Source organism: Arvicanthis niloticus, chromosome 6, assembly GCF_011762505.2.
Source record: "Arvicanthis niloticus isolate mArvNil1 chromosome 6, mArvNil1.pat.X, whole genome shotgun sequence".
Lineage (NCBI taxonomy): Eukaryota > Metazoa > Chordata > Mammalia > Rodentia > Muridae > Arvicanthis > Arvicanthis niloticus.
Window position 1 is genome coordinate 54,128,257 of NC_047663.1, and position 26,752 is coordinate 54,155,008.

Genomic DNA, 26,752 nt, shown 5'->3' on the forward strand with positions numbered 1-26,752 from the left:
CCGTGATTCCTGCACCATAGGGGACAGCGTTCATCCCTGCCCAAGGCCAATGACTACCCCTTTGGTTCTTGGAGCATTAGCCAGATGGAAGAGCATAGATGCATCTCTATCCTCGTGTTTCCATGGCAACCTCACCTGCTCCAGGATGAAGCCAGCATGCTGCCCTGTGCACATACACTTGTGAGGCCTCTGGTACCCTGTATGTCCATCCTAATTTTGAGAACATGTTTCAGGAATGTCTGCTGCACCTGAAAGGGGTGTGGGGGAAGGGTGTTTCTTTTCCAAGGCAGCCTGTGAAGTGGCGAGCAAACCCTTTCTCAAAGTGTCAGTTGAGAGAGAGGATTCTGGAACCAGAATGCCGGGGCTGCCAGCCTAGATCCACTCTATAAGCTGCATGACTTTGGGTATGCCAACTAATCTATCCTTGTCTCAGTATCTTCTTCTGACAGGTATGACAGCTGTAGCTTTAAAGAGTCATTGTGGAGTTATACGTGCTTGGAATGGAGACTAGACAGACAGACAGACAGACAGCAAGAGACTCCTCATGGTGGGGATGGTGACTTAAAGTCAGAGTCCTGGAGGATCCAGACATCCTTCCTTCCAGTAGCAGTGTGAGAGATGAGGGAGGAGAACAAGGCCACTGTCCAGAGAACCCTTGCAGAAACCAGGCAAGTTAAACACACACACACACACACACACACACACACACACACACACACACACACACACACACACTTTTCTTTTTTTTTTCTTCAAAGAACAAAAGTAAAAGACAAATGAAAACCATAGGAAAATACTTGCAATTCAGATGACCGGAGTGAATCTCTCTAACGCCTACCCGAGCTGTGAATCAGTCACTAAGAATGAGACACAGTATTCAACAAGAAAATTGGGAAGAATTGGAGTTCCTCAGCTCATGGGGGAGGGGAGGTAAAATAAATTCATGAGTGTATTTTCAGAATGCTCGACCCGCTTACAGAGAAGTACACAGTAATAGCAAAAACTATTATTCATTTTTTACCAGCACACCAGTGATTTCAAGTTTGATAACAGGCAATGCTGATATGCATTCAAAGAAGAGGTATTCATAAGTGTGAGCCATGGAGCCTTCTCTGGAAAGCAATTTGGAAATATCTGTCAAAATGAATCAAACCTTCTGACCCAGCATCTTCCTTCTCTCCATATGAGGATCTGGTCTTACATATGCAGAGTTACAGTTCCAATAACAAACTCAGTATCTCTGGTCCCAGGCAAATGGCCAGAAACAATGGCAAGGCCCTAAAAATCTACCAGAGGAATGATGAAAAAAGTCTGCATACAATCGTTGGGGCTGCGGCTATAGTGCAGTAGGAATGCACTTGCCCCATAGGTGTAAGGTCCTGTGTTCCCTCACCAGCGTCACCAGAAAATACAGCAATAAACATAAAAGCGTCTGATCTGCATGAATGGATGCAGGAAGTGGTTCAGAGGGAATGAGATGGGGGCTATTCTAAGACATATTAATCGAAAAGGAAGAGTATCATATGAATTCGGAAAATTGCTTGGGGATTTCCAGTGAATAGCACTGCATGCTCTTGGGCACGGATGAAACCAGTTGCCATACACTGTTGCCTCAGTATAGCTCTGTTTTGTAATTTAATGAATTAATTTGAATACATGTCCTCCCTATTAGGATCCCCTTCCAACTTACACTAAACATGTCAGGAATTTATGAAAATGTTTCAGGACCCAGGATGTGTTACTATGTATTTAATGTTTGTCAGTTTATTTCTATCCCACTTTATATGTTCTAAGGCGGCGACTTTGTTCTAGGATGATACAGATTGCAGCAGGTTCACCAGAAATTAAATGGAAGGATATCTAAAGATCTCCCAGTCCTCATTGTACAACGCCAATTGTCTTAAATCCAGAGGTCGATGTGCTGCCCTTGTGTGGCGGAGACTTGGCATATTTGAGAAAGTTGTTATATTTCTTTCCTCCTTGTGTAGCAACTAGTTATTACCACTAGGTGGCAGCAGAAACCTGCTCACCAGAGCAATGTGGGTAAACTCTAAACTATGGATGCTTTTAAAACCAATGCTGGTCTCTATACTCGGAGCTGGAGCTCACTTTCACAGTATAACTAACTCCCTGGGGTGGTGGAGCATCTTGGATGGGTGGGCTTGCGGTTGCACTCTTCAAACAGGGATAGGGCCCTGAGCTCTTGGTGCCTGGAACAATCTGTCAATCTTTGGACTTAGACTGAGGGCTTAGGAGAACCCAAAGGCCATGGAAGAAAGCCCTCAGTGTGGTCTTGAAGTAGCTTGCCTGCTTTCTGTCTCTTGAGGTCCCTGGACATGGTGCAGGGAGGAGACACGAGGAACACTTTAAGGGGGGAAGATGGGAAGGCCCATGCCACCAGAAAGCTACCCCTGTGCCAGTGTAGTCAGGACAATGGGCTCACCGGCCTGAGTGGACTTCCTCCGTGCCTTCTTGATGTCCTCCTCAGTCTTGTTGCTCAACTTGATCTCCAGCTGCTGGGTCTTCATCTCCAGGTCTTTCTGCCGCTCTGTGAGGGCTTTGCGGGCCTGGAGTGGGGAACAGCCCAGCCCAGAGAAGCTGTTTGTAAAGCTGCAGCCAGACTTCAGGGTCCAGCCACCCACCTACCCGATCTCATCTCCTCTGGAGGTTGCTACGCTGGTGCTGATGATGGCCTCCCGGCATGGAGGAGCTAGAGGGATGGCACCTAGCTAGATTTTCCTTGTCTGCCCTTGTCTCCAGCCACATCTGCATGTGACCTGTCAGTCCCCGAGGCCATGTTGCATCCAGAGCGTGTGCCTATACTGTGACCCTAAAACCACTGTCTCTGAGGCTGGACAGACGGCTCAGCGGTTAAAGACACTGGTTCTCGGAGCTGACACAGAACTTGATTCCCAGCACCAATGTGGTGGCTCCGAATCCTCACTCCAGTTCCAGAGGGTTCGGTGACCTCTTTTAATCTCAAAGGGCACCAGGCAAGCAGATGGTGCAGACATATTTGAGTGAAATGTGCATACATATAAAATAAATATAATATATAAATCTAAAAAGCTAAAGATAATAATAAAACAAACCACTGTCTTTCAGGGTTGGAAGGGACCACAAGGTCAACTGAATTTCTCCCTGGCAGGGCTCAACAGGCTGTGAGTACAAACTTACTTATCTCACAGTTTGAGCCCTTACTGTGCCTGCATCATCATCACCATTGTCCTCTTCCTCCTCTTCTTCTTCCTCTTCCTCCTCTTCCTCCTTTTCCCCCTCCTCCTCCACTCACCCTTTGGTAGAGATGTAGCCTCTGTTTTGGTTTGCCTCTCTTGTTCTATAGGGCACCAAATCAGGCCACCCTGTCCCTCTAGAACTGACTATCTGCAGCCCTGCCTTCCATGGTATGGGCACCCACAGAAGGTAATTATTTGGGCATCTGGGAAAGTGAGGCCCAGACTCAGTAGCCATGTTAGCAGCTGTGGCACATCTGACGTGGTGTCCACAGAAAGAGGGAGTGCCTTGTCCCGTGTGCCCACTGCAGCTCCCATTTCACCCGTGGTGTCTCCCTGTTCCCACTTGCCCTTGGGAGCGTCATCCAAGTGTCCTGGGGTCACAACTCCTGCCTGCCACATGGATGGATGGGGATTCCTTGAACTCTCCCTAGCACTCCAGCATACAAAGGCAAAGTATACCTATCCCGTCCTAGAAGTTCCCAGCTGTCCACCAGCTGGGTCCCCTGGCCTCTCACCTTCTCCACTGAGGCATAGCGGCTGGCCAGCTGCTTACGGAGGTCAGCGATGTGGTGGTCACACTTTTTCATGTCCTTCTTGAAGTTCTCTCGGAAGTTCATCAGGGGTTTCTCCACCTCACTGTGGAGCTGTGGAGGAGGGCAGAGGGGGCGCAGTCAGTGCTGAGGGACTAACTGTGCTAATGTAGACCTCCCACCTGCTGGTGAGCCAGACACCGAGCGCTTTAGCCACTGACCTATTTCTCTAGACCATATATTAAGGACTTAAAACCAACATTTTTTTTTCTTTAAAAATATTGGTCTCTCTCTCTCTCTCTCTCTCTCTCTCTCTCTCTCTCTCTCTATATTTTTTATTTTGACATTCATTCTTTGCTCTGAAACCCTGGCTCCATGCATGACATCAGTGAGCTTTCCTGAAAGTGTTTCTGGGGATGAATGGTCTGTCTGGCCCATACCAGAGGGTCTGGGCTACTGGAGCTTCTCATCACATCTTCCGAAGAGAAGAAGAGAAATTCCAAGTTGGAAATGATTCCTGTGAGTCTTTCCAAGTGGTGAATGACTTACAGTTGTGGAATCAACTTAGTGGGTCAGGACCAGGTTTTTTTTTTTTTTTTTTTTTTTTTTTTTTTTTTTTTTTTTGAGATAATAGACCCAACTTGGGGAGAAACATGTTAGGGTCCATTTTAGGCAGAATAAAAGTAGCGTGTCATGAAGCATCTGTTTCGGTTACATACATGTGTATCTCTGAGTGGGTATGGGAGCAGGTATGTACATGTGCTTGGTGACCACGAATGCCTCTTAATGGTCACGGTTGGACAAGGTTAAAGCCTGGTTGGAACGCTTCATTTCACACATGAAGAAATGGAACTGTGGGGTTGCCAAGTAACCCACCCATGCTCACAAAGCCTGCTAGTGACAGGACTGGGTGCACACTCATCCTCTCGCCTACAGATCTGCTTGTGCGCACACACTCCTGCTGCATGCTCAGGTTTCCTTTGACCAGCAGGGATGTGTCTATGCTCCCCTCTTTCACCGGGGCTGGTTCTAACTGCTTTCCAAAAGATCGAGCGCCTTTCTAGTGATTTACTGCTGCTATTAGCACCAGCTTTAGCTGGGAGACAGGGGAAGCTAGAGAGCCTGCTGTCTGGAGAGCCTGCTGTATGCAACCCTGTTCCTTAAAAGGCTTTTTACCCCCGACACTGAGCATTCAGATGGACTAGAATTTCAATAAACCCTTTTGGAGCTGACATAAAATAGGTTTTGTGCCTTGGGAATCGTATTCTTCAAGGCTGACGAATCAATCCTCAGGATCCCCTTCCTCTTAAGAAATCACCGTGCCACCATTAGGAGGCTAATGGGGTAGTCTGCAGTCACCAACATGCCCAAGCCAGAAGCTGTAGAAGTGCTGATGGCGTAAGGTTTGCATTTGCGTGCTCTTTCTCCATGAGCTGTCCTTAGTGCTGGGATCTGTGAGCCTTTGAACATTGCTTAAAACCGCCCTAGTTTTTGGGAAATCACCCTGCACCCACCATTGGCATTCACTTTGAAGGCAGAAGCTTCCTTGGCTAGGGTCTTTCCCTAGCGCTGGAGATAAAACCATTAGCCTCTTGCCTCTAGTTGGTGGCCTCTGCCTCCACCTCAGGCAGGAAAACCATCTCTGCTGGGAGCTGAGACGGGAGGAGGGAGGCCTTGGAGAGAAGCTGCTCATGAACCATGGCTTAAAAATAACCTGCTGCTTCATCTGCAGTGCTGAAAGTGGCAGCTCAGGGAGCTCCCTCCTCACAGGGGCTCCCGTGTGCTGGGGAAGGGCTTGGTTGTATGAAGGTGAGCATGCTCCTGTGAGCTGGGAAACATCACTCCCCACGGGGGTGTAGGGGGGTGGAGCATGTCAGCTCTGTCTCCTGCACTCACACCCTTCAGAAGCCAGGAGCAGCACAGTTCCCTGAAAAGTTCACCCACAGTCTGGTCTCAGCCTTTGAGTCTACTGTATACACCACACCATCACAGAGTGAGGGCTAGAGCGGCATATTCCTATCCTTCAAGAGTGCGCATGCGAGGGACCCCAATGACCCGATGTGGCGGAATTGCAATGATAGCATCACAAAGAGAGGGCTAGCTATCGTGAAAGCTGCAGGAGGGAATAGTGCCTTGGAGGGATACTACCATCAAATGACAAAGCTGGTGAACATGGGGCCACAGGGTATTCAGACACAAGAACAGGTAGTAGTCAGGGCTGCTGTGGTGGATTGGCCAGTGGCAGGAGGTGAGAAGAAAGAGAAGGTCAGGTCAAGATGCTGGGCGACACTCCCAAAGGCCTCTCTTCCTTTAAAAGGAAGGCACACCATAATTTCAGTTTACTCAGTCATTCTAGATTTCTGACGGGGTTGAAAACTTATAGTCTCATAGCCAATCCTGGCTATTTACTTTGAGAGAAAAGATTTGCGTGGATGGTTTTCAGCTGACATTCATTCTAAAGCCAAGAAAAAAGCCAGGTTCAGAACTAAGTCTTTTAGTTAGGAGAGATGACAGAGGTTCTGCTTAGTCAACAAAATGATGGACTGGGTATTAGGAATATCTTGTACCTCACTGGTACAAATTGGTATAATTATGCTCTAATTGTATTTTGAGAGAAAAGTTTTATTTTAACAGGAAGGGTGATATGTAGGAGGAGCTAAGGTGGGAGGAGTATGGAGAGGAAGAAGAGGAGTAAGGAGAGGAGGAGAAGGAGAGGAGAAGCTAGGTGATGAGAGAGAGAAAGAGAGAGAAGGGGGGGGGAACATGGAGGCAGATGTTCACTTGTCTCCACCAGTCAAAGATAGTTGATATATCTAGATTGGGTATTGGGTTACACTTCTGATTGAGCATTACCAAACTTATAAAGCCTTTGATTAACATTTTTAAAAAATTATATAAAAGCAAAAAGGAAAAGGGGCATGGGATAGGGGTTTTAAAAGGGGGCATGGGATAGGGGTTTTCTAGGGAGGGGAAATGGGGGAAGGGGGTGGCATCTGAAATGTAAATAAAATATCCAATAAAAAATAAATTAAAATAAAAAAGGAGGGCACGCTGATGGGCAAGCCTATCAGTCACACACACACACATTAGTGTGAGTTATCTCACTGAGATGTTTGGTTTGGCTTTCACGTAGAAGGAGGTAAGAATCTTGAGAGGAAATATGGAGATATAAGTGGAGAAGAGAAAAGAGGTTCATTTGGAAATCCTGAGGCAAAGCAGAGCCGAAAGACTGAGGACGGACAGGAGATAGCCATAGGCTCTGTGCCAGTGGTTCTCCACCTTCCTAACGCTGTACCCTTTAATACAGCTCCTCATGTTGTGGTGACCCCCAACCATAACATTATTTTCGTTGCTACTTCATTACTGTAATTTGCTACTGTTATAAGTCGGAAGGTGAATATCTGTGTTTTCTGATGGTTTTAGGTAACACTGTGAAAAGGTTGTTCAATCTCCAAAGGGGTTGTAACCTGTGGATTGAGAACTACTGGTTGATTTACTTGTTTCTTCTGAAGGTATCTAATAAGCATCCTGCAAGGTGTTCAGTGTCCACCATAGTGAACAGGACAGAGTCAGGCCTGGACTCAAAACTGTCTGGTCCTAGTGTGTTTGGAAGCAGATAAAAGGAGGGAACATTCAGAAATTCTGCAGCAACGGATCAATTTTAAAACATCCTCCCCTGGCCACAGCCCAGTGCTCCCAGAGACAGAGTTGACTGCTATGCCAAGGCTAGGAATCACCCCAGTAAACCAGGGGGTGTCCACTCTTACCACACAGACCCCGGGCTGCCTCTCATGGCTCCCAAGAGCTCACTGTGAGCTGCTTGTTAAAATAGCTATGATTAAAAAGACATTAAATAAACTCATGTTAAGCATCAATCATCAGAAACATAGACTTATATTTTTAAAAAGGGAATCTTTTTTCAACACCTACATTGTGTTTTTACTCTGTGTTTCTGGGTCACATGTCTGGTCATTTCTGACACAGTCTGTTCAGTGGAGACACTGTCTAATGGGGAGTGAGCTGTGGGCATCCCCTCTCAACTCTGCATTCATGGACTTGGTAGCATGGAAAATGGCAAGCAATACAAGCTAGAGAGAGCTGGTAACCAGTCATTGGCATGTCCTGGTCTAACCCTGGAGGGATGGGAGGGTTACCTTGGCAGAGAACTTGAGATGAACTTCAGCCTCATCCGCCAGGCTCTTCTTTACTTGGGCCCATGCTTCTCCCAGGGAGCTGCAACAGGAAGGAGCCGTTAGACTTGGGGGGAGGCGGGGAAGAGAGCTGTGGCCCAAAGCTACAGCCCTCCCTAAGATGGGATCATGGTTCTCAGCTCCATGTCTTGGGGAGGCAGAAAACACTGATGCCTGACCATCACTGTCCCCAGGACCTTTCTACTGCATACCCTGGTTTGCTGCCGAGGTGACAAACATACGCTAGTAACCAAAGGAAGAAAACCAGATTCATTTTTGAACGCCCCTCCCTAGTAGCCAGCTCTCAGGTCTCAGCCACTTGGCCTCCAGGAGAGGCGCAGATGGTCCACTTGGGTCCAGGGACATCCCAGGTGCAGCCACACACTGAGAAGGCTCTCCTAGCCATCTGCAGAGGCATGGCTTCTCTCTAGTAGATTCTGGATCATGTACCCCACTCACGTGCAGTGTGCACTCTAAACTGTGCCGTCTCTCTGCTCCGAAGAGATGCTCCAAACAGAAGTCCTGGAGACCTCCAAAGCCCCCAAGATACAGAATTCATTATCTGGACCCTTAAGCCCCATGACCATTCTAACCTGGACCCCTGACTTCACCCAACCTCTTACCCAGCCAGTTGACCTCATTTCATGGGAAAGCTCTTAGCCTCAGGGAATTCATTAAACTTCAGTGGCAAAGCCTGCTTAGAAGACAGCCCGCTGGGCCAGAGCACCTGAGTGGCTGCTTCCAGGTTCCAAGCCAGCAGCTAGCAGATTGGTCCTCATGATCTACTTTTCTATCTGCCTGGTGGCAGTGCTTGGCCTCGGTGAATGTTCATGAGAAACTATCAAGCGGAATTTATGGAGTCTGAAGTAAGGAAGTAAGGAAGTAAGTAAGGAAGGAAGGAAGGAAGGGTGTTGTTGTGGTCCTATCAGAGAAAGACTAGGTGGATCTGGGACAATGATGCTGTGGACATGTCTTTGCCTGTAAAGCCTGGGGTCTGGGAAGCTGTGAGGAGACTGTTCCATCCTGCAGACCTGTATGGGCTAGGTTCCCCTACCTTACTCCACAGTGGAAGCTGCTGTGGTAGTTACATGGGTCAGATCATCTGAAGGTGTCCCCTCAGAGCATGTGCAGCAGACTTCATCCCTGACACAGCAGTATTAAGAGGTGGGGCTCTTGAGGATGTAACAAAATGCTCGAGGGTCTTACACTGGCCATCTCTCCTTGCTGTTGACACGTGTTAGCTTCTCTCACATGCTAGGGCAGTGTGTAGGCACTCTCTAGATGCTACTCCTTGATCTTGGACCCCCTAGTCTTCAGAACCATAAGCGATTTCTTTTCTTCATAATTATCCACTTATAGCAGCACATAAGGGTCTCGAACTCAGAACCACACAGGTAAGGCAGGCTGGTGAGCTTCAAGGGCATGCCTGTGTATTTCACTAGAGAACACAGCCTGGGTGGGACCTCTCATATCAGGCCAATGTTCGACCACTGAGCTCTGTCTCTGGTCTTTAGGCAGCTGTTAGGAGACTGTATGAGACAACATGGTAGAAAGGGACCCTGACCATCACCTTATGCCATGCACACAGGATCTCAATGCAGATCCTAGCTTCAACCTGACAGCTAATAAGCCACCACCCTTGCAGGGGCGAGGTGCTGCTGCTGTGGGAGCTGAGTGGCACACAGAAGGTTCTGGATATATAGTCTGAAAAGGCCCTGGGAGGGGTCAAGACTCTTCTTACAGGGCTGTCTGTATGCCTGCTGCCAGCAGAGCACATGGGGTAACTGGCTAGGGCCTGGTCTAGCATCCTGAGAATGTTAGCTCAGGGATATTGGGGGCTGTGGAAGCAGCACCATTCACAGCCTGGACTGTGTCTTCAGTTCTACTTGCAGGGATAGCATGTCCCAGGTGGAGGGGTGACACCCTTTACTACCAGATGGCCTCAGCCCTATGCCCATGTCCCTCTCTCCTCAGCATTCTTAGGCACTTCAAATGCATGGAACTACCTCACTTGGCCCTGTCAGTATGTCCAAACGAATATGTGTTCATTAAAAACAAACTTTAAATGTTTTGGGGAAAGCCATTAGAAATTCTCATTCGAAGATGGCATCTAATGAGAGAGAGGTGAATGAGAAACTGTCAGGTGTACTCCTATCTCAGTGTATAGTCTGTGGCACGACAGATCAAAATGCAGGCTCCTGTCAGAACCGCCAGCCAAGAATGACCAACAACATTTCATGGTCGTCCCGCACGTGAGAGGGCAGAAGGCAGGATGAAAACCTTGAAGGCTGCTGGTTCCCCAGCATGCACAGGCCTTGTGACATGGAATCTGGACAGGGCATCTAAGTTGCAAGATAGTTCAAGTGTGCCCTACTGTCCTGTGGTTTCTGAGCCCCCACATCCCCACAAAGCCTTCAAGGTGCACTAGCCCAGTCGTCCAGAGTCGTGTTGTAGGTGCAGGACCTAGCACTGTTATACTTTGTGCTGCTGGCCAAGGAGTGATGGGCTGTGTGCATGCGATGTACCTGAGTGTGTGTGTGGTTGAGTGTGCTCATGCATTTGGGTCTGGCATGAGGAGCCGGCTGCTTATCTTAGGAGCATATGCTGTGTGCTGGCGGGACAAAATGTCCCTGGCAGGAGCCCAAGCCAAGGGGGTGGGAGCTGGAAGACTCCAGAGCCATACAGTGATGCCAAGGACCCATAGGAAGCTACATTCCCTGGTGTCAGGGCTACTTCCGTGTGCTTCCTGCTTTGTCTCAGGCTCAGAAAGCAGTAGGAGAAGCAAGGAGACAGCTAACCATGTTCAGGTCTGACGAGGGACATAGGCCCTGTTGGGTCTTCCTGTGGCTGACGGGGAGGAGGCAGTTTGGTTGCAGTCAGCGCATGCGAAGCCCTAATCAAAGCCATATTCAGCTGGCAAAAATCTCTGTCCCAGGATGACTCTAGCCATGAGGCAGATTTGAGCTGATTCGCTATCACAGCTCCCTCACAACTACAACCCCTGTGGCCACTCTTTCTTAAAGTCCCCCCAGAAGGGTGGGATGACAGAGGAGTCCTCTGAGGACTCTGTTGGTACTGACTTCTCAGGAGCCTTGACTTTTCTTTCAAAGATGAAAAAAAAAAATCACACGCGATGATTCATCCAGTTTAAGGTGAACACCACAACAGTGTTTACAGCATCCACGGTGTGGAACAGCCTATCCTTGATGACCCCAAACACTTCGTCACCCTGTCGTAAATAAAAGTTTGTGATTTCCTCCCCCTCCCCGTTAGAGCTTCCTGATTCATAGCTTGAACCTCTGATCAAAGACGTGGGAGATGGAATAGTAGTTAAGGTTAGAGGGCGGAGCCCTGATCCAATGGGATTATTGTCCCTTGTAGGACCCACTCCCTCACCCCAGCCCAGGCAGAGGGGAATAGGTAAGTACACAGCGATTTTCAGCATCTGTGACCCCAGGGGAACCCACGTCAGACACTGACCCTACTGGAATATTGACTTTACACTCCCAGTCTCTAGATCTCACTGTGGAGCCCAGGCTGGCCTTTAATGATCTTCCCATCTCCGACCCTTTAGAGCTGGGATTACAGATGGATGTGTACCACCATGCCCAGGCAAGTTCTTACAGTTTAAGCTACTCAGTCTGTGGTACCTTGTTATAGCAGCCACAGCAGACATAGACACACCCAGAATGAAAAGATGTACCTACTAACTGTCACTTCTTATTTCTTTCTTTACCACTAACTAGTGGGCTTTGTCTCTGTGGCTTTGTTTATTCTGGATCTCATAGGAATGGGATGACACACTCTGTGATCCACTGTGGATGGTTTCTTTTACTTTGCATCACACTTTTGAGGTTCCTCCATAGAGCAGACGGTCTCCATATTCGTTTCTATGGGTGAATGACCATTGTGCATCCATAGGTATCCATTGTGAATATACTACAGTTTCTGCACCTGATCACCTCCTGATGGAATTTGGGTTGTTTCCACCTTGTAGTCTTTGTGACCACTGCTACTCTGAGCATGCTTGTTTGAGTCCCTGGTTTTGATTCATTTGAGGATAGACCTAGGAAGGAGTGGTGATGTAAACTACTTTTTTTGACTATGTCAAGCTATTTTCCACAGTGGCTGTCATTTGAGATCCTGAGGGCCAGGGCTCCACAGACAGAGCACAGAGAAGACATCTATCACTGAAGGAGTTCTCCCACTGAAGATTCTTGTGTGGCTGGGAGGGTTGAAAGTGTCCCCTAAGCCCCATTTGGACTGTCACACTAGGAGAGGGAGACGAGGCCTGGACTGGGACTTTCAAAAGCACTCTTAGGCTGGATAGGAAATTCTCAGACTCAGTTTCCACCCAGCCTGACACCCAGAAGAAGGAACAGAGCTGTCCAGTGGCAGGACACAGTGCAGAGGGTCTCTGCTGTGCTCCAGCACCTAGGAGGCCCCGGGTCACTTAAAAATATGTAGAAGGAATAAAACTAGAGTGTGAACACCCAGACGTCAGGTCATGGGTGCTACTTTGAGCCATGAACATTAGTATTTTGGGGACATTTGTTTGCGATAGAGTCTTGCTATGTAGCTCATGCTGGCCTAAAATTTATAATCTCCCATTCCTCAGCCACCACAGTGCTGAGATTAGAGGCCAAAACCACCTAGTTCTGTGTACCAGTCATGACCCATGAGTGTGAATCCTGAGCCATGAAAGCCCACCTTGAGCCATGTGTGTCCACCTTGTTATTGGTCCCCTGTCTGAGCCAGGAGAGCCTACCTCAAGTACTGAGGTTTTACCTTGGACTATGGATGACTAACAGGCACAGACCCTACAGTGAGCCGGGCCTACAGCAATCTCTCCACCCCAAGTGAGCAACTTTGCTGAGTAAGTAAGGATCCCTTCCTCAGTGTCCCCTCATCCTCCTTCCCCCTCCACTCTCCTCCTAACTCACCCTTCCTCCTGGGCAGCCAAGGAGTTCTGAGAGAGTTTAGCAAGGTTCTTTGCGTATTCTTCTTCAATCTTTATCCTGCAAAGAGAGAAAACCCAATGCCTCTCAGTGCTCTGCTGACTAAGGAGGAGCCAACAGTGACAGCTACTAGATAAAGGAATAGTTTGGACTCTGCTTCCCACTTCTCCAGGCTGTGGGGATAGCAGATGTTATTGGCACCACTTCTAGCACCAGGTTGGACATGAGAGTCTACCAGGAACAAGAGAAGCTTGTGACTGACTCCCAGGAATACCCAGCACGTCCCCAACCCTTCTATCCCTTAGTTCCAGGTTCACACACTCCCAGATGGCCCCAACTCATAGAAGCAAGAAGAGAACATCTTCCTCCACTTTCCCACCCACAATACCTCCAATTGCCAAGCATTGTTAAGGGTGCAAGTGTTTCCATGGGAACCAGGTAGTGTCTAGAGCAGTAGTCCCACTGGATTTCCCAGGAGGGGAAAACTCCACACACCTCCAAGGCAACTCTCTGGGGCACATTCTGTATAGCTAGGTACCTCTGTGTTAAGTGGGCCGTCAACAGCATGTTGAAGAGGCTCTTGGGGCCATGGTGAGAAGCAGAGCTGGGCTATGACAATCAGAGGTGGTCAGAAGGCAGAGCCTGAGACAGCCCTACACCTTCATTCAGTGAACGGAGAAGTCCTATTTGCTTCCCACTTGCTAGGGTGGTGAAACCCAAATAATGCAGAGGCCTGGGGAGCGACTATGCAGATCTGCTGAACGATCTGGATCTGCACGACAGCTCACCGCTCACTTCTGGCTAGAGCCTGTCCTCAAGCTCCTGAGTTTCACACTGACCCATCTCCATCCTTTATCACTGTCTTTGCCTCTAGCCAGATTACATGGATAGCTACCCCACACCTTCCTACCTACTGTGGCCAAGATCTCCAGAAAGCAGATCTCATCATGTCACAAGGCCAAGTGCACATGCCAGCAGAGGGAGGTGCACACACCATCTGCCTCCTGAGCCTCTGCTGTGAACCAGCCTGTACCATCTCCACATCCTGCCCACTACCTTCAGCCCAGCAAACGTCAGGGCTTTGTTGGCCAGGTATACTCCCAGCCCTGCAGCCTGGCTCTCCTGCCTCTGACAACCTTCTCCTAGTGCTCCAAAGATGGGCTGAGAAAGGTTCCAGGATTTTGAATTCCCTCCACTGGATCCCAGAGTGATCACAGTGGCCCGTGGTGGCAGAGACCATTCATTTGCCAACAGGACACTGTTATGAGTATAAACCATATGCATATTGAAGTTTCGGCCCCTATTGCTTTCTATTTGCCTGTTTTATGCTTCTGTTTTCTCACATCTGAACAAAGCAGCTTTCCAATTTCCTACTAGTTTAATGGGTCATAAAATAAAGATTTGATTATACAAATGGAAAATAGGCCTCCTAAGGAAAAAACAGGCTTTAAAAATGCCAAAGCATTATTACCCGATTACTAGTGTTATAATGAAGAAATACTTTAAAAAGATCTTTGCGGTTTGCAGTGAATATTTCCAGGAAGTCTTGGAAATTCTTGTTGGAAAGTTGTGCATAAGTTTGTGAAAAAAATGTGTTTTTGTGTGAGCAGATGTAGGTGTGTGTGGGTATACAGATGTTCAGGTATGTGACGTGTATATGCAAGTATACAAGTGTGTGGATGTGTGCGCATGTATGCAGGTATGGAGGCACAGGCATGCGAGTGTTCAGGCACATGGGTATGCAAGAATAGGTCCACAAGGCTGTGGTATGCAGAAACATACATGTACAGGTGTGTGTGTGTGTGTGTGTGTGTGTGCATAGGGGTCTGTGAGTGTGCAGGTGCATGGATATGTAGCTGTCTGTGCATAGGGGTATACAGATGCTTGGTGTGTAGGTGTGAGATATGGGTACACAAGAATGTGTAAGTGTATAGGTATGAGGAGGGCATGAAGATATCCAGACATATAGGTATGCAGTCACATGGGGGTACATGTGCACGAATGTGTAGACATGCAGGCATACAGGTATGTAGATGTGGGTATGTAGATGTGCAAGTGTACAGGTATACAGATGTGGGGTACAGATGTGGGGGTGCAGATGTAAGGATGTATGGAAGTCCAGGTGCTCAGATGTACAGTTGTGTGGGGATTTGATGCATGGCTGTGCAGGTACACAGATATTTAGGTGCAGATATATGTGTGTACAGGTGCATTTCTGCATGGGTGTGCATGGGTGTGCATGGGTGTGCATGGGTGTGCATGGGTGTGCAGGTGTGCAGTTATGCTGAGATATGAACTTAGAGAGAGGAGGACGATGAAATGGGAACTTTTTTGCAGCGCTTCCTAGTTTCCATAGGCTGAAACTCTTGGATCTTCATCTACAACCAAGTTCTGCAGGCACAGGGCTATTAGAATCCCCAGAGGCAGGGATGGGGTAGGAGGATGGTTCTGTCTTCCTTGGCTTGGGAAACAGTTCTAATTAAAAGAAGACGCGGAAGGCCAGGAGTGGGGTATATACTTTTAGTCTCAGCACTCAAGAGGCAGAGCAGGTCTCTCTCTGAGTCTGGGGCCAATCTGGTTTACATAGTGAGCTCCAGGTCAGCCATGGACACACAGTGAGACTTTGTTAAAAAAAAAAAAAAAAAAAAAAGACCTGAAAGGTCACATTTCTCTTCTTGATTGTGACAAGGGACAGTGATTCACATGAGGGTAAAGAAGCAAAGCAGTGAGTCAGGAGCAGTGGGGAGGAGTGGAGATGGGTAAATAGGACACATGTCCCGTCCATGAGGCTACTCAGCTCCAGCCAATTGTTGTACAGGGGCTATGAAGGTATCAAGAGATGCCAGGTTTCCAGGATTTAATATAACACACACACACACAAATTTACATGTATGTTTTGTTATATATACATACATAAATTTTACATGTATATAGTTTATATATACATCTTATAAATTTACATGTATATATTTGATATATATACCTACCATGTGTGTGTGTGTGTATATATATATATATATATATATATATATATATATATATATACACACACACACACACACACATACACACACAAACGTATATATATGGCCTCATGCAGCTCAGACAAGTCATAAACCTGTTATACAATTGATAATGACCTTGAACTCCTCACCTCCTGCGTTCAACTCCCAAATGCTGGGATTACAGGCATGCAGCACTGTACCTGGCTACCAATATTTTTGTGTATTGTTCAAATCTTTAGAAACACTATACATCTCTATACCACACATTTGCTAGCCACATCTGTCCCAGGGCTGAGCATGGTAAACCATCTACTCCCTTGGGGTTTAGGGTTCAGGGTGGGGCCTGTGGCTCGCTCCAGAATTACGTGGGCCTCGGGCTCACCTTTCCCGGATGAACTCAGACATCTCCTTCTGCATCTGCTTGCCTTTCAGTTGCTTCTGCAGCAGCAGTTCAAACCCAGCCACGGTGCCGTTGCCTTGGGGGTCCTTCTTATCCGCCTAGGAAGAAACAAAAGCTCAAGTCATCACTAGAATCCCTTCCAGATCAGACCAGGGAACTCTTGATGCTTGCAGAAACTTGCTCACCATGAAGGGCGTCATGAACCCTCTTCCCTATTCTGAGTACAGTGAAACTCTTTCCTCAGCAATGCTGACCCATGAGCCTCTAGGCATGCCACTGACATCTCTCCAGACAGGGAGACCGCCATCACACACACCCTACAGAGGCTTCCCTATGGGCACTGAAGATGTACAGCCTTCGTTCTGTTAATGGAAACACATTCTGCACACCCATGCAGAAATGCACTTGTACACACACATATCTTGATGGAAAAGTAAGGAAATCACCCAAAAGAGCAAGCCCAAACATGCCTCTCTCTGGGATAAACAGGCTGATCAACTCATTGGACCAAAGGCGGACCAGCAAGAGCAGAGTGCTCCAGTGACTCTGCTAGTGAGAGGATGTTTCTGCGAAGAGAAAAAGGCCTTGATGATCATGAAAGGAACACCACTAAGAAGGGATGGACCAGTTGCTAGAGGTCAGAATAAGATGAGAACTCTCTGGTGAGCATGGTGGCATACACCTGTCATCCCAGCACCTGGAAGCCGATGTAGAAGGTGGCCAGCTGTCTCAACATAACACCAAACAGGCAGAAAAGGATGCAGGGTCTCAAATGTGGTCCCAGGATGCCACTGAGCAGCAGGCAGGATCACATGTGCTGCCCAGTCCTACAAGTTTCTCTGTCTCCTCTCTAGGATATGTCCTGGTCCCTAGAGCCCCGGAGATGACTATTGCAAACATGGCTGCCTCTGTCTGACTCTGCTGCTGCCACCATTCTTCCTGGGCAGCTCACTCACCTCTCACCCTCCATTCCCATCGGCAGCACACACAGAGAAGGTTATACCCAATGTTTTTCTTAAAACCCTCTCAATACCTCCCTACTATAGACAGCACAAGATATGACTTCCTTCAAGCTTATAAAACCTCCCTGTCTCCTTATGCCTGCATGCACATCTCTCTCTGGGATCACCTCTCATGGCCCCCAAAACTTTAACCTCTTCTGTGTCCTCTTCAGTCCTCTATTTTGCAAGATGGAATGGCAGGCACCACTTTACTGGGACAAACAGGAACCTTCATGTACTTCCTAATGGGTGCATGATTTGGGAGAAAGAAAAAGCACTGTTGCCTAGTATTTAGCAAATCTATGAAGAGGGCAGATAATCCATTCTGTGCCGTGGTGGGTAGAGGTTTTATTTGCGACTATTCCTCGGGTTCTTCCTAAAAGTTCCTTGCAGAGATTTAGTAATCTTTCATAAATGGTCAAGGTGGCATGAACCCTCACCACTATGACTGCAGAAAGTCAGTTGTACCTGCTGACTTCAAACATGCAAATACCCAGGACTAGCGCTGGCATTTTTGAGGTGTGAGACTTTATATGTACATCAAGCTCACATTTTAACGATGGGAATATATACATATTGCAATATTGACTGGGTCGTCATTTCTAAGTGTCCGTACAGTTTAGTGACACAAAGTGTATTGAGACTGAGGTGGTGGATCCTGCCACCCATCACCTGCAGAAACTTCTCATCTTTCAACAGGCAACTCTGTGCCCACTAAGCAGTATACAACAGCTTGAGAGTGTGGACGTTAAAAGAGTCAGTTTATGTATCCCATCTGCACTCAACTTCCTCATGATTCCATTGGAAAAATACCATGCACGAATGTGGAACATGAGTTCAAGGCCACTCACAGCAATGCTGAGAAGGCTCAGAGCTCAGACTTCTTTACTAAAAACAGTTCTAGTCTCCTGCCTCCATCCAGCAGTGAAGGGAATGGCTGTCCAGTTTCTTTGCATTCCATGTCACTGTGACTAGAAATCACACAGCTTCCCTGGGACTGCTGGAATGATCTAGAAAAGGAAAGTCCTGTCTGAGATGCCAGACTCAGCACCATATCTTGAGGCTTCACTGAGAAAGGCCCTTCCTGCCTTTGCCCTTCTGGGTGTATGTTCCTGTTGGGGTCATAGTGAAGGGAACCGGAGGCAGCACCTACCCAAAAGTAGTCACAGTAGCTCCACTCGGTTGGCTTGAGTAGCTGTTGTTCAGGCATCGTGTCTGGGTGAGGGAAAGTCACACAGTTGATCTGCAGGGTACAGAATGGGGGAAAGAATGCTGTTGGTGCAGGATCAACTGGACAGAGCACAGAGGAGGCCTTCCCCACAGCCATTTCGGTGGAATGTATGCAGCAATCTTCCCAAGTTCCAGCAGCCAGTGACTACTTCAAGTAAGAGGCAACAGGCCCTCCTTCACACCCATTCCAGGGGCTACAATGAGGGGAATCTCTTTTGTGGAAGTTTAGTGGGATCTATCACAGTTATGAACGCCTAGATCCTTTGACCCAGCAGCTATGCTTCTGAGAGACTAGGCTGCAGGTCTATCTGCCCATGTGTGCAGGGACGTAGGTGCCTGCTTTCCACCACACACTATCTATGGCAGTAGGAGACTGGCCCAGAAGACTGGCACTTTCCAACAGGAGAGGCATTTGTAAATAAGAATGAGATGAGTCAGGAGTGGTGGCGTCCCCTGACACCCCAGTACCTGGAACGAGAGGCTGAGTAATTCAAGGCTATCCTTGTCTAGACAAAAAGCTCCTACATGATACACAAAGGACACTTGTAGAGGTAGCTTGTATGGAAGGTACATGTCTGTGTGAATGAACGGAGGCAGACATCAAACTGTTTAGGAAAACATGGCACCTATTGGGAGGTGGAGGGAGGAGAAAGAGGATCAGAGAGCACGGGGAAGAAGCATTGCTCCACCCAGCCAAGTCTGAGGTACTTCTTAGCTGTCCGGCTTTGTGGGCGTGGCTTTGCTGCTGCTCTGGCTGCTGTGGCTTCAACTCCCCACCCCAAGGCATCCTCCCTTCAACCTCTCCTCACAGACCAGGCATCTTCCAAAGTGCTGAAAGGAAGAGCCAACGAGGAGCCCCCAAGGGCTGAGGGGTTGTTCTCAAGCTCTGACCTAGGAGGGACATGCAAACTGCCAGTACCTACCCCCATGACACAGAATCTGCAACTAGGATGGGAGGGAAACAGCCTGTGCCTTGGGCAGGGTCTATGGGCTGTGGACACATATCTCATGGGCAGATTTAGATCCCTGTTCCGTGTCACCAGACTCTGAGCTCAGGGTTTGTGTGTCAACCATGTTGGGTTTTGAGTGATGACAATTCAGAGTCAGAAGCAAAACCAGACAAACACTCCTCCCCCAAACCCACCACCAACAACAACCAAGCAAAACCAAAACACTATGTAAAACCAGCAGACCCTTATGTCAGCTGAATCACACCTGGGGTTTCTGACTTAAGGGCAGGAGAACATCTGGCAGCAAACTGCCCTGCATGCCAGCTGCCAGGAACAGCTGCTGCCCTCACAGGCCAGAGCAAAGAGGCCCAGAAGTGCTAGCCAGGGAGGGTGGGGGGTTAGGAGGAGGCCTGCTCGTGGATGCTGACACTGGTGAGATAAGGTGGGGCTCCTTTGGGGAAAGTATTGAAGACATGGTGGGAAGCCAGCAAGATTGTCATAGTGCCCTGGAGATCAATACTTAATTCTGCCAGTCAGTTCAATGTGGAGTCCTGACCTTAGCTGCTGCTAGGGTCTGGGTTGGAGTCGGCTAGAACAGGCAACAGTTCATATACTGCATCAGGAAAGAGTCTCTCCACACTCTTGATCTAGGCTGAAGCCTGCCTCTGCTTGTGGTATCCTGCCCCAACTGCCTTCTATGAGCGAGTGCTGCTAGGGGCCATCCTGAAAACAGGGTATGGAGTTTAAGCCTTCAAATATTTCCCTGTTCTGCCACATTGGTGATAGCAATTTCATCTTAATTTAGCTTCATGAAAGCTTTCATGTAATTTAATGATACAAGAATCCTAACAGTAAAGTGGTCAGGCTCTAAGAGTCACAGGACCAGGTCTAGGGAGGTGTCTCGGTGGGTAAGTGTTGAGGTGTAGTGGTTGCTATGCATTGTAATGCTAAAGTCTGTACCAGCAGGGAAGGTCTAGCCTTCACTTCAACAAGCTTTTGTTGTGCAAACTTTGTTTCTTGACTTAAAACTATTGGTTAAATAAAATTGGCTACAGACAATGACTGGAGGGATTAGAGGTGATTGAGTTTTGAGTTATCTGGTTAGAGGTGGAAAAAAGAGAGGAGTGCAGAGAGATGGGGAGAGATGGAGGCAGGAAGAGGAGCCCAAAAAGATGTGAAAGGGATGCATGGTACCTGAGCACAGGTAACCAGATACGTGGTAGAATGTAAGTTAAAACAAATGGGTTATCTTTAGTTATGATCTAGTCAGAGAAGAGCCTAGGTATATGAACAAGGTATTCATAAATATAATTCAAATCTGAGTCTTATTTCTGGGATCATGGGGCTGGGAGGCAGAACCGAGGCCTAACTTCAACAGGTAGGAGCACTTTGCTGTGCATACATAAGGATGTGAGTTCAAATCCCTAGAGCCCCAATGCAAAGTTAGATATGGTTGCATGAGGCTTGGAGATAGGAGGATTGCTGGGAGCTGCCAGCCTTGCTCCAGGGTTAGTGAGAGACTATCTCGAAGAAATCAGGCAGAGAGTGATAGAGAAAGACATGTCTTCCTCTGATCTCCACATGCATTCAAGTGTGCACATACAACTGTGAACACACAACCACATGTAAATGACTAACTACCTAACTAACGGAACCCAGAGATTTAAGATGCTATTGCCCTTTAGTATCTGGAGGTGGGGGGTAGGCACTGGTTTCAGGCCTTACATGGATGGCAAAATTTATAGTTGCTAAGGCTCCCTTATGTAAAATAGTATAGTATTTGTATATTACAAATACACACCCTCCAGCCACCTCTAGACTTATAATATTTAATTCGAGATCAATAGTTGTATAGTACAGTTCAGTAGAGACGCAATTTTCAACACACAGTTGGTGGAATCCTCAGCTGGCTGAATTCACGGGTGTGGGCCTGCATGTAGAGGCCACAGCACTCAAAGGCAGGCATGACTGATTTCCAAGGAACCTCATGATCTACCCCTGACCCTTTTCTTAGTCTTCATCCAAATTGCCCTTTGCCTTGGCCATAAGGAAGTTGACCACAAGTGACTTAGCCAGCGGTGGATCAGGGCAAGAGAAAACCAGATCTTGTTCAGCCATATCCAGCATCCTTCATGAGAGGACCCACATCCAGAAAAAGAATGGTACTGTCTACTGCAAAGAGAAGAAAGACTCCATCAGTCCAAAGGGGAGAGAGTAACAGGAGTCTCTTAGACTGACCACAGAACATCTACAGAGGGGTTAGGACTTGATTATGTCCCATTTGACCCCTCCTTTGTGCTAGAGCCATGATATAATGTGCCTCTGAGTCACCTGGGAGGGGTCTTAAGACAGATGGGTGGGTCCTAGCCTGAGTATGTGATTAGAGGCTCTGGGCGAGGCCTGGGTCCTCAGGTGACTACCAGTGAGAAGCAGCATTCCCAAGCCAGGCTACAGGGGAGGGACTATAACCAAGGAAGGCTTGAACCCACCTGTGGAAGACAGAATAGTGAGCAAATCTCAGGGTCCTGCTCTCTATGTCTCAAAGCCTTCTCGAGAGATGCTTGCTGCAGGGACTAGAAGGTTTGGGGGTCTAGAAGGCTCCTTGTATGCCCTGGAAGAGCCACGGAAAGATGGGTGCAGGACAGGAGTGAGGGTGGGAAGTGGGGAAGCTGCCAACTCTTGATGCCTCTGCAACTCTAAGGATGCCCTGGTCGGGGAGCTCTGAGGTGCAGATCACGGTCTCTGTCACTTCTGGTTTTGGGTTAGCCTAAAGGGACTTCCCAGAGTCTTTGGAGCCCTTCTCCCCCTGGTGGTCATGTAGAGAAGTGCACAACACTGAGGAAGTCCGCTCACAGTGTTTAAATTCAGGTCAGGCTGGTGGCAGAGCTAAATGTTTGCCAGATAGCCCCTCGATGGCATGCGCTACCCTGTGTTATCCTACTACACCGTGTCTCCCAAGCACCCTGCACACATATGTCTGTGTTGCTACTTCTGATGGTTTCTTCCCACCTCCTTTCCAACAGCCAGTCTATGAGGGCAGGTGGAGAGGCAGAAACCATGCTTCCCCAGGGGTTTCCTAGCTTCTGGCACAGCAGGAAAACAGTGGATAGCCAACAAATCATCATTATTGCAATGACTGGGTACTAGGTCTGAAGTACAGCATCTGCTCTCAAGAGCTTGATAATTAAGGGATGATGGTTCTTGGGATAAACCTCTCATCAGGGTATGCATGGGATGCTGAGGCCACAGGAAGGGCTGGGGGTGCTGGGATCCCTCTTAGATAAAATAGTACTTCAGGAGGCACAAGCTAGGAAGAGGTAAGGGTGTCTCAGAAAGGAAAGGGGCCTGTGTGTGCATGTGCATGTTTATGGGCACGTGTGTGTGTGTGTTTATGTATGTGCAAATGTGAGTACTTCTCTCTGTGTGTATTCACACACATGCATGCTGAGTTTGGCTCAAAAGCAAGAGGGGCTGTGCTGAGGCAGTTAAGCACAAAGTGTTTTCTACATGAATGCCCAGCCTCATGTGGTAGAGATTGCACAGGATGGAGAGGTGGAGACTGCACTGGATGGAGAGGTGAAAGTCTATGATGGTGGCCCCAGGAGGGAAAGCCTCAGGACTGCCCTCCACCCCAAATGTCAACAGTAGCAAGTCTGAGAGTGTGAGGAGCCAAGCCTGACTGGAGGTGTGTCCCCATGCTGGGCATAGGGGAGGAGGGATGAATGGATCTAGAGAGAGAGTCGGAAGCAGTGGAAGGTACCGGGACGGCAGTGAAATAAAGCCACACTCAGGAAGCAATCAGGGCAGAAATGTCCATATGCGACAGTGGTGCAGACATGCACAGGGCAGGAAACTGAGACACAGAGGCTGACAGGCCACAGTCACGAGTGGTTCAAGAGGGTGGCCTTCCAAGTCTATACTCCTCATGCTGACCTGGCCCCTCTGTGACCTTCAGGCCTTCTAGCCAGGCTTCTGTGTCCCCAAACCACAAGGCTCCATTAGCAGGACCATGGTGCTCCAGGAAGAAAGAGGAAGTGTCCTTCTCCGTGGAAACCTCCATGGGTAGACTCCTTCCCCCTCCTTGTGATTTCCAGACAGCTTATAGGAATGTCCGGCTGCACCCCAGGGGGAAAGGTGTGTCTCCTCCAAAAGCCTCTTGGGAAAAATGAGGGCCTCAGTCTCTCCCGTCCCTACACAGTAGACAGCCCAGGGAGCTAATCACGCCCCAAGCGCTTGCAATGTGTGAACTCACACAATCCTCGTAACAGCCATGGAAGGCACCAAAGCACAGAGAGGTTAAGTAACTTAACACAGATCACACAGTCATATATAATGGTGGAGCTATGGCTTGAATCGGGTCTAGACTAGGATCCTAAGCCCTGTCCACACTTGTCAGATACCCTGGGGGAAAAGTGTAGGTATGTCCTACGCATGCCCAAGGCAGGTGCTGAGCAGGAAGTAGAATAGGGGTGTGCACCTCTTCCCCCTCTGTGTGTGTGTGTGTGTAGGCGGGCGGGTGGTATGGCCACTCCTACCAAGTCCTCTGGGGCTCCTCAGCCTCACCCACAGCCACACGGAGAAACACCCTACCCTGAGAAATGGGATGCTTCCTCTGCAGTGGATGCTTGGTGGAAGCGTTCTGCAGATCATGAGGGCTGTTCCCAGACACTCTTCAAAGGTACAGAGGGAGCAACAGCAGCTAGTAAGGTGTCTAGCTAGGCAGCCCGGGCTGAAGGACACATGTGTGACCCACCCAAGGGGCTGATGTGGGCAGCTGGGGCAGTGATGTCTGTGTCCGAGGGCAGGGCTCTCTAGTCAGTCTCCTTACAGCCTTCAGAGTTTACAGTTTGGTAACCCAGGCTGCAGCTAAATACTCTGTGTGCCTCTGGCTTGGTAAAGTGAGGAGATGGGAAAGGTCCCCCATGGTCTCTCCTCCAGCCACTCACTCCCCTCCCAGGATGCCATGCCTCCAGACTGGTTATGCTGGGCATCCAAATGGAGGACCACAAGATCCTCTAATTCCTCCGTCCTGTGCCTGGTGTCCTCCCTGTCACCATCGCTGGAATCCTCTATAACATGATGTGTCAAGTTTGTGCTGAGGGCAGTGAGCGGCCATTAAGTGCCTGTCACTCTTAATCAAACAGCTCCCGCCCCCACCTGCCAGCCCAGCACTGCTGGCAACAAGGACGAGACCCAAGCATGGATGCCAACCCTGCTGCTGCCAGTGTATGTGTATGTATGGGGACGGGGGGTGTGGGGGATGTGCCTGCTCTTCTAAACTAGCTTCAGGTCACCGAGCTTCAAATTCAGCCCAATCCTTGTTCCTTGATAGAGGATATGCACCCTGTGCTGGCAGGGCTTGGCAACGGCTGCTTCCCAGATCCGATAAGAGAGAAATTGCCCACCACACTACCATATTCCCTGAGATAGGGAAGTAGGTGTCTCAGCTCCTAGGAACAGGGCCATCTCATCCACTGAAGAAGTGCTGAGTTCTATAGGGTTTGAACATGGAGCTATGGGCTGCCTATGGAGACAGAGTCCTGGATGAGGGAAAGAATGCTTTTAGGTCTTCAGCCTGAAGTGACATGGGGTTAGAGTATCCAAGGGGTGTATGGGTAAGCACCCAGGTTGGCAGCAGGGGAACTTGGATTCCAGTCCTGAATTTTCCTTCTCACTGGCTGTGACTTATAGCCAGTTTTCCCAGCAACGGTTCTCCAATGTGTGAGTTCAAACCTCTAGAAGTGGTGACAGAAAGGTACTTTCCTGTCCTTGCCCCAGAGAGAGCAACTGCAAATGCTTCTCAGGGGCCACACCTCAAACAGTGTCTCTGAAGCCATGACTAGCAGCTACATGCTGCAGACCACTCCAGAGATGTGCTGATGTAGGCCAGAGGGAAGGACCAGGGAGGAGGGACAAGGTGAGCCATCCAATGGGAACTCAGGGCCATACTCAGAAGCCTCTGAGTGAAAGGACCCAGTAGGGGCCTGCCTCGGTGGCTGGGCTCCATCACTGTGTGTCTTTAAGACAACCAACCAGCCCACTGGCTGTCGCTCCTGACTCCTGATTTTGTTTTTAGATCATGAAAATGTCTCCCTCTTATTTGCTCTTCTTTCTTTCTCTCCATGTCTAGCTGTTCTGAGAAGCTGTCACCTTGCTTCAGCCTTTGGGAACAGTGTGAAACATAGGGCCCATGCCCCCAGAAGCTTGAGCCTAGGGCCTGCCAGATTCCTTTAGATTCCTAGGAAGAGAGGTTGTGGCTGCTACAGGGCTGCAGCAGTCTGAGCTTCCTTGCCCTGTTGTGGAGACACAAGGAGGTCAAAACGGGGTGATGGCCCATGGGACCTAAGTCAGCTCAGAAAGGGTACTGCCAGTGGGCAAGAGCTGAGGTTTCAATCTTGATGCTTCCTAGCTAGGTGAGCCTGGGCATGGTGCCTGCCGGCCACTCTCCTCCACTTTCCTCCTGTGTGGACAGTGTGATGGTCACACTGTTGCATACTGAGCACAAAGTGTGTGCTGGACTCTGTTCCGAGTGCTTTACAATTGTGGGCCAATTCGTTCCAGACACCACTTGCCCATAACTGAGGCCCTCACACACCTGCTCTGCAGACTCAGACACCAGAAACCGCTGGGGAACTTGCTCAGACTTTGCCTGAACTTTGTGAACAGCACAAGTGATGCCCTGGCTTTAGAATCCAGGCGTATAATCACTCTGCAGGGTTGACTCCGTTAACCACAGCTTCCGCGGGAGGAGGCAAACAGAACCACTGGGAGCAGTCCTGGTGTGTACTGAGTGTCTGCCAAGGTGACAGCGGGCATTCTTGTTGCTCTTATTGCTTGGCTCTCTCTTCCCTGTGAAGCAGGATGGTCCACCGGACAAGCACAGCAATGCACCCACACGGTTTTATCTTTGCAGAGGTCGTCAGAGCAGCTCAGGACAGGATGACAAGAAGCTCAGGACAGCATGTCCCCGTGTGTCTCCCCCACGCTCATGCCAAGATAGCAAAACTGAATAGACCTCACTTCTCAAATCTCTACTGTTGGCTAAGAATCTAAGCAACTCCTTCCTTAGAACAGAGAGTAGACATGTCCTGGCCGCAGTGCATGAGAGGGTATGGAGGGAGGAGTTGCGAACTCAATTCCAGCTCCACAGGGGGATCTGGCCAGAGTTGAGGGGTTGGGGGAGAAAAATCCCTGAGAGTTTAGGCAGGAGCTTCTCACCAGGGACTCCCAGAAATGCTATTTACAGGGAGCT

General features: G+C 48.7%; 1 protein-coding gene across 11 annotated transcripts in view; it reads right to left on the reverse strand.

Moving 5' to 3' along the window:
- Gas7 (growth arrest specific 7) overlaps positions 1–26,752 on the reverse strand; it is a 231,955-nt gene that overhangs the window by 9,119 nt on the left and 196,084 nt on the right. For all 11 annotated transcript variants that reach the window (XM_034506541.2, XM_076936587.1, XM_076936592.1 and 8 more), the window contains 6 exons: positions 18,474–18,563; positions 16,302–16,417; positions 12,900–12,974; positions 7,921–7,999; positions 3,752–3,880; positions 2,444–2,567 (listed from right to left, as the gene is read on the reverse strand). In XM_034506541.2, the coding sequence (XP_034362432.1) occupies positions 2,444–2,567; positions 3,752–3,880; positions 7,921–7,999; positions 12,900–12,974; positions 16,302–16,417; positions 18,474–18,563 (613 nt within the window). The remainder of the gene's footprint in view (positions 1–2,443; positions 2,568–3,751; positions 3,881–7,920; positions 8,000–12,899; positions 12,975–16,301; positions 16,418–18,473; positions 18,564–26,752) is intronic.